We start from the raw sequence: 8,666 nt of genomic DNA, 5'->3' as shown, positions 1-8,666 counted from the left end.
TTTAGGTGGGGGAACTTGCACAATCGGTGGCTGACTAAATACTTTTTTGCCCCACTGTAAACTCGTTGACTGAGCACAAACTCCTACGCATTTCAATTTCTACTGATAAATTCAGCATACTGCCCATTCCCACAACACTAATTTTCTCACAACATGTGTTCACATGTGGGTTTTCCCTGAAAGATGTTAGGATTTCATTAATTTGGTTATGAATAGCACTAACCTCCAGTGACTGCAAATGAAAATTAGCCTATATGGCTAAATCTAGCAAATTTACATGATGGACCTAAGTGCACGTGTTAATATTTAAACCTTTTCCTTCTTAAACAGAATAAACATAATGGAAATCAACTGTTATGCCAGATGCTTTGCATTAAAAATGTAATATAGCCTTTCCTGTCTTGGCTGGTTTAATATGTAGAGCTACATCGATTTAATTAAATACTTCTTTTCCTGACTTCACATTGTATGAGTTATTGTTGTGAGTACAGGTTATATCTCTCCAGCACTAGTGGTTATGTATTTTCTCTCTGCCGTTTTTTTGAATACCAACATTTGCAATCATGTAACAGCGACTTCTTCAAAAACTCATCCACCCCATGATTCAGTAGGTTGTAGAGCCACTTTCAGTAATAACTTGGAGAAACTGTTTTCTGGATGACTTTGTATCAGTCTCTCAGATCATTGTGGAGGAATTGTAGCCCCCTCTTATTTACAGTGTTGCTTCAGTTCATTAAGGTTTGCAGGCGTTGATTTTAACGCACAGCTATCTTAAGGTCCGACCACAGCACTTCATGCTGAAGCCTGGGTCAATGAAACACCATGATTTTTTTCTTTATCCGACATTCTGCTGTAGTGTTGCTGGGATCATCGTCCTGTGGCATCAACTAATCTGAGTCAAATTTTAGATATCGGCCTCACATTTGACTCTGCAATACTTTGTTGTTCAAAGGAGTTCACGGTTTACTTAGTGGCTAAACATCTCCACTTTGGTCTTGTCTGTCCATTGTTGTCAGATACAACTTCCAGGCAACCCTTCCTAAACAAGTCATTCTTATTCAGTGTCTTTTCTAATTGTACCATCATAAACTTTAACATTTACTGAGATCTGTTGCCCTTGGATTTTTTTTTTGCAGATTTTCTGAGCATCGCACAACACGAGATTAAAGTGAATTTGGCTGGCATTGTGTTAACATACACATGAATGCTCCAGGCTAGCAAAATGACAAAACATATACTTTTACAGAGGTGCTCAGACTGTAAGGGTGTACTTTTTTTTTTTTTACATTACTCTGTATGAGTACTCAAAGTATTTTTTTCCAGCATTAGAGAATAAAACCAAAGTGCATGGAGGATATTTAAACTATCCATTATATTTTATATAATCAGAAACGATCAACTCTCCTGCAGTACATCTGTAGAGAAAACATGAATCTTGACAAATATAACTGTACAATGTGGAGCACAGATGTCCAATCTGAGAACACGCTTTACAAGAAATACCACAAAATGTAAGGAACTACGTTATCTTCATTCTGCTACATCTGGAGCCTGGTTCTAGCTCACAAAGCTGGAAAATTGTTGGAGAGATAGAGAAGGAGGGAAAAGGGGTCGTTGTGTACATGCAGTGAAGTGCATGTGTGTCTATGTGTGTACTCTCTCATTGCATGAGTGCTATAGGAAATATATTAATAAAACAACTCAATGTGTGGCAGCGATTGCGCCTGGCTACTATAAAAGAGGACTCTTTCTCTCTCATTCACTGAGTTGCACAAAAAGGTGTGACATCATCGGGGACACACAAGAGTTTCTACTAACAAGAGACTAAAATAGACCATGACGCCTCTCTGTCTCTCCCCCTCCCTCTGGTAAAATATCTTCTTGTTGTTTATCTTTCTCCCTTTCTTTCCTCATTTGTCTCATTCATTTTCCATTTCAACCATTTCAACATTTCACGATACCCAATTTCTCCTCTTTACAACAATCAGTACCACCTTTCTGTTTTTAACCCTTTTTCTTTTGGTTTATAAAAGACAGGGTTAGAGTTGGATCGATATCCCATTATAACATTACTGCAGAGATATAAACATGCAAGCTAATATTGTACTTACTGTAAACATGAGCTGGCATCCTCCCAGTATGTAATCCAGAAAAGTGTAGTCCCTTGTAATCTAGAGACACGGGAAAAAAGCAAGAAATCAGGAAAATAAGTGTGCAAGTGAGAACTGATCTGCTGAAGATCAGATCTATAGATGAAATTATATTTTCTATCATTCACCATTAAGTTTGCTGCAAACATAAACACAGACATTATTCTTTTTAAATTTTTTAAACAAACCTGACATATGTTTTTCGTGACATAATGTGCAACCAGAAGAGCACCACTTATCTTGTTTGAGCACTCCAATTACAATGAATATTTAGCATGGATTTTACCGTCATTAGTCTAATCCCTGCTGCCAGCCAACAAATATAATTACTATATTAGCCATTTTCTTCATGCGCTGTGCCCTATGTGTGTCTCTGTACAAAGGCTTGTTCATGATTGTGTGTAAGAAAAAAAAAGATGGAAAGAAGGAAAGGAATCAATTATGAAAGCTTGTCATTGCACGCACACAGCTTTAATGTTATTCCAACAGGCATCTAAAGACTCCATGGTTCAGCTTAATGTGTCCTCTGTGGGGCTCTGAGCCATCGTACTAATTAGCTATTCAAGTGGAGTTATGAACGCCCAGTTAGAAGTGCGTCAGTTGATCAAAACTGAAATGCACTGAGTCGAGTGTTAAGATGGATCATTAAGACGTGATGAGAGGCCGGATAATTTATTTGATTTGCTACTGTAGGTGAGTTATTTTTGTTGCTCCTGCTTAGACTGCTAATGGATCAAACTTCTTGAGCTAATATTTAAAACAAAAGTTTGATATACCAGTGGTATTATCAAACTTTACTCAATTGTGCTGCTGAATTCATTGTGAAATATCTGTGTTGCTCTGTGTGGACGGGTTTAGTTCATTACTGCAGGAATTACTGCAGAACTTTCCGGTGAAGCCTCATGGTTCACTTATAAATCCTGGCGCAAAGGTATATCAGAAAGTTAAAGTATACAAGCGGCTGGTAAAGATGTAGCAGCTAAATGGAGAGCATTTCCATCCGAAGCTGGAGCAACTAAAACACAAATAAGTGGAACTGTAGAAAAACATCACTGCTCTGTTTCTTCTGCCCCCTTCCTAAAAACTTCAGGGGACTTTAACTGTTTGTTAACACAAATTTCAATCATCAACACGGTAGCGATCTAGTGCATGTGGCCATGCAGAAGTTCAAAGTGAGCATCGATGTGCAGCTGACAAAGATTCAGCAGCTGTGTGAAGCCATCATGTCACCATGGACCAGCATCTCTGAGCAATGTTCCCAGCAGCTTGTATGCTATGAAGAATTAAGGCAGTTATAAAGGCAACAAGTGGCTCCGAACCACGACTAGCAAAATTTACTTAATAACAGTAACAATCACAGTGTTTTATTTTATTAAAGTTTTTTTTTATCTACTATAAATTGTTTTTGTTTTTTTTTGTTTTTTTTTGGCCTGTCCCGTTTGGCTCTTTTGCCCTCAGAATTGTTGTCTAAAGGCAAAGAAAGATGCCCAACGGATTTACTTTACCAAACTGACCATCCCAGCCTTGCCGTAATGGTCCATTTGATTCACCTTTTATTGTTTATTTTATTTTCACTTACTGAATACGGGACAGACTTGACTGGGGGAAATCTACTATAAACTTAGCACCTGTATAAGAGCTATAAGCTTTCAGTTAAAACCAACATTAAACCATATGGAAACATCAGAACATGACAACTAATAATGATGAATGCTTGAGCATGTAAAACCAAAACATTGCTTTCATTCTTTTAAAATATCACTCAATTTCCTGACTGAGTACAGATTCCCCAGTTTACAACACAGCTGTAATTATTGTTATTTGCTTCTTAATTTATTTTTCCTGGCATATTTCTCCACAGGGAAATATGCCAGGCAATCTAAAAATATTGATCTGATTTTAGATTTGGAAACACGTTTGATATGTGAAGCCACAAGTTGAATGTGTCGGTGACAGCAGTAAGAAAAAGAATACATCTACTGCAATTCTACTAAATTTATATGCAACCGAAGATTAAGATTGCTAAGAAACCTCCATCCGTCCTCACCTTGCAGGACTTGACAATGATAACTCCAGAATTTTTATAATTCTTCTTCTTTTTCTGTTTCTTGGGATTAATGCAGTCAAACTCCACCTGCAGATACAGGAACGGGTAAGAGGAAATGAAAGGAATTAAAATGAATGTGTCACTATCAGTAACAGAGGAGTGGGTTTAGCAGGGACAATACAAGGAGAGGAAAAGCTGAGATGACAGCAGAGTTGAAAAGAGTTGGTGTGAGATGGGAAAATGATCAGAGAGGCAGACGATCGAAAGACTGCGACTTGGATTCACAGCTTCCCCATAATGATGAGAGCAGGTTCACCTTGACTGTCAAACTATAGTGATATAGTACCATTAATACAGTGAAAATGAAAACAATACAGTGTTAAAAAACAGAAAGATTTAATTTTATGTGATGCTGTTGAAAGAAAAGTGAAGGACAGGATGGCTGCTAATACTGTAAGTCACACAGACACACTCTTAGGTGGCAATGTCTGATCAAAACAGACATTTTAGTCAGTCAGCGATTCATATGACAGGTAACTCTAAATGCCTTGTCATGTTACTAAGGCTCGGCTAAGGGATATTTTACATCTCAAAAGCACTTCTCTTTTTATTCATTCCATTCTCGCTCTCGCTCTGCTTACACCCCCCCACCTCTCCATCCTGCCTCTTATCTTTATTTCCTTGTTATTTCCCCCACCCAACATCATTACCACACATGATGAGACTCAGTGGGAGAACAAGTCATGAGGCCGCTTTGGCACATGCACGCATGCAATTTCACTAGCAACACACACACACGCGCGCGCGCACACACAGACCTGCTAATGAATGACCTACGTTCTTATCAGTGCATCATACATCTTTGACAGATCAGGAACTCACATGCGAAAAGACTAAATCTTAATAAAATTAGAAACAATACCAATGTATAAATGAATGCTTCTAAACTATAAATCAAGCCACAACAGGCAGAAATACAGCCATGTGGTAAGAAATGAATTATAGCACTTCACATTACAAGTTAACACTTGGGCTCATAAGTTGATATCAGTTGATAAATATCATGAAATTACCAAAGTAAAACCCAATCACAAGTTTGTTACCGTGTCGCATAAGACAAAGTCTAACCTAAGATATACCCATGTGTACTCTTACTACCAAGCAATTGCACAGTTATAAGTCTAGTAATTACATTGTATTTACTTAAATAATGTCTCTTTATTATTATCTAATTACCCTACTACTAAACTCTGTACACACTGGAAACAATTCACTAGTTGCACACTGCTGTACGATGCCTGGTTGCTTGTAGACATTCCAAGTTCTGGTTGCTTAGATGACCCTCTAATGTGTTCACATCCAGGTCATATGTCATATATACAGGTCCTGTCTAGAAATTGCGTCAAGTTTATCTTGGGCCCTGCCCACTTTTGATCACCAGCTTTTATTTCGCCCGTATTGGCTCAAAGTCGCTGAATGTGATTCACTTTCTTTAGTTTCTTGTTGCAATGTTGGCCCAATTGCTTCCAGTGTGTACACAGCTTGACACTGCATTACAAAAGGATTCAAATGCTTAAACTCATTAGCTTTAATTTTATGTATGCTGCACGTACTGCCTTCCTGGCTTGCACACCTATTTGTTAGCATTTCTGCGGCCCACCCTGCATCCCCCTACTCTCGCCTCTTTCATATGTGTAACAGCGATATCCTAAACCTGGGAGGCACCGCTTATCCTGAATAAGCCCTTTCTCGAGCCGCTCTCTGACCTAGGTCATTTTCTTGTGTGAATGTGTGTGTGAATGGGTGAATGACTGGATGTGTAAAGCGCCTTGGGGTCCTTAGGGACTAGTAAAGCGCTATATAAATACAGGCCATTTACCATTTACCATTCTTCTCATGAGCCTGTCACCTTTATTATCAATAAACAGTGTTAAATCATGTTTGAGTTGTGTTATCTGCTAGCAAATAGCATGCTAACATGCCACCTGCTAAAATGGAGCCACAAGCACAATCATGTCAGTGTTTTACCTCCACTGAGTTCTGGGCTTCACTCATCTTTGCAACTGTGGTCTGAAACTCTCCAATGAAGTCATGTCCTCCATCATTATCGTAGTCATAACACAGCACCTGTAATTGTGCAGAATGCATCACATCATGCTAGTCTTTTCTTTCACATGGGCAGCTTATAAATAAAAGTGGAAACTCAAGCGGTTATGTGGTTTCTGGTATCTGTGTCCTACTTTCACTTCTGTACTGACTCTTCACTTCCTTTTTAATTTTTTTCAAGTTTGACATTCTAGCCAAAGGACACGATAAAATTATTTTTTATTTTTTTCACAGTTGATCTCACCTGTTAGATTCAGTGAAGATTACATTAGATACTAAACATGTCTTCTAATAGAGAAAGTAAAAATTCTTACTACTAACCTTGATGCTTCTGTCCACGTCTCCATTGCACAAAGAAATGAGAGGCACGGTAAAAGGTTTCCACACTGGATCTAAAGTGTTCTTTATGACCTGAAGTCACAGACACAAAAATAGGCAGAGGAGCGGATGTATGATGCAATTACCTGAACTTATGTCTGTAATTAAAGTTGTACCACTTTGTGTGAGGCCAAGTTTAGCTGAAAATGACAGTCAACGATAATAACAGTCAGGTAACAGAAGGTAAGTTTAACCTCTGCCAATGACTCACCTCTGTCCTGTGCACAAGCATCCATTTACCATCTTCTCCCTGTTTGTGAAACTCCAGGTAAGGGTCTGACTTCCCAAAGAAGTCCTGCACAAACAAACACACGGTGAATTTGCCCTCATGTCTTTTTTTGTCTGTTTACATCTCTTATCTCTTTCACAAAACTGCAACCACTAACCACTGCATGACAACTGCAAAACTACAGGTGATTTCTAAAAAAAAAAAAAAGTTTCTTTGAACACTTAAAAGATCAGATTGATTAATTAATTCACTGGAGTTTTAACTACAGCATACAGCAGGTACACAGCTTGAGCTTGAATCCTACTCACAGTTATGATGTTTCTGAGTTGCAGTATATCAAAGCTGCTTAAACGGCGATATTTAATATGTAACAATTTTATAATATCAACAATTTTTGAAATTGTCCTTCAATCGGAAATAACACCACATGATAGTGTTTAAAAGGTACATATGTGTACTGTAGTACACAGTGCATTGTACCATAGGCCAAAACACCTTGTAATGTTACATAAAGGTAGCACCTATTATGGCAGCTGAGTCATTGTGCGCACTTACTTTTTAATATTTCAGGGTTTAGAAACATGTTGCTGTTACAAACCCACTGAAAACTTCAAACCCCTTTCCATACCTGTTTTAACATCCCAGAATCACTAGCATCATACACAATACACACAATACACTTTCAGTTCAATCATGCCCGCAGTACATATGGCCCAAATGTGCGTTTCCTGTAAATGTTGTTTGTCCTGGTTCCTGGTTTCACCCAGTGATTTTAGTCTGATATAAACAGGCTTTGGGAATGTAATTGTTCCTTAATGTTGTTTCAAACAAAGTGTTGTTAGGGACAATTTTATTGAATAAATTTCTTTGAAAAATTATTTTTGTCATAGTCTTTGTTATCAGCGACCTTATGCAGTAAGGTTTAATTGACACTGGGAGATTATACAGCGGTTTTTTTTGTTTTTTACTTTACTATAATCTTATGATATTTATACTCAACTAAAACTAAACTGAAATCAAAAGAATTTAAATGTCAAAATTATGACTGAAGCCATTTTATGCTTTAGTCAAAAGGCTACGACTAGAACTAAATCAAAATTATCTGTCAATACTAAATGCTGCAGGAATGACTGTTGGAGGTTGCAGTTGTTTCAACAAACATCCCAAAATACATATTTAATGTGTCAAAACAACAGTTTTAATTCCAGCTACCCCAGCACCTGATAGCCTGTTGTTTGGCAGACAAAGGTGAAGACTATGAAAGCATTTAAATCTCGTCTGTGTGGGCTGTATTTGTGTGACCTAAAGTGGTATGCATGCTCAAATATATCTGAGTGTGTGTGTATGTGTGTGTTTGGATTTGTACCCTGAGTGTGTGTACGTGTGTGAGCATGCGGGGGTCTAACTGCCTACCTTCTTATCCAGTTTACGCCCACTCAGGGTCAAAGTGATGATTCTGTTGTCAGACAACTCCTGCGCTGTTATCTAAAATAAGAGCACCACACAACATTAGCGGCAGCAGAAGCACTCACAAATATTAACATTTACATCAACAACAGCAACAGGAATCGTTGGCAAACACGGTAACGGCAGCAGCCTCGATGACATCAGGATCAGCGACTGTAGCCATACCGTTCACGTAAACATCACAGACAACAGCAAGTTTAGGTGACACAGCACAGTGTGCATTTTTTACATTTGTCTTGTAACTCATTAAGTGCATTGAGACATTGACACCTTTCAATCAGGTGCATGG

General features: G+C 38.2%; 1 protein-coding gene across 1 annotated transcript in view; it reads right to left on the bottom strand.

Moving 5' to 3' along the window:
- Positions 1-8,666, bottom strand: part of cpne2 (copine II) — a 55,110-nt gene that overhangs the window by 32,092 nt on the left and 14,352 nt on the right. Inside the window, exons 5-10 of the mRNA XM_005750650.1 lie at positions 8,324-8,395; positions 6,893-6,976; positions 6,625-6,714; positions 6,226-6,324; positions 4,198-4,284; positions 2,112-2,171 (exon numbers count right to left, since the gene is read on the bottom strand). Of these exons, the coding sequence (XP_005750707.1) occupies positions 2,112-2,171; positions 4,198-4,284; positions 6,226-6,324; positions 6,625-6,714; positions 6,893-6,976; positions 8,324-8,395 (492 nt within the window). The remainder of the gene's footprint in view (positions 1-2,111; positions 2,172-4,197; positions 4,285-6,225; positions 6,325-6,624; positions 6,715-6,892; positions 6,977-8,323; positions 8,396-8,666) is intronic.

Source organism: Pundamilia nyererei, unplaced genomic scaffold (genome assembly GCF_000239375.1).
Source record: "Pundamilia nyererei isolate P.nyererei 1_Seehausen unplaced genomic scaffold, PunNye1.0 scaffold00283, whole genome shotgun sequence".
Lineage (NCBI taxonomy): Eukaryota > Metazoa > Chordata > Actinopteri > Cichliformes > Cichlidae > Pundamilia > Pundamilia nyererei.
This window is presented reverse-complemented; position numbering and strand designations above follow the sequence as displayed.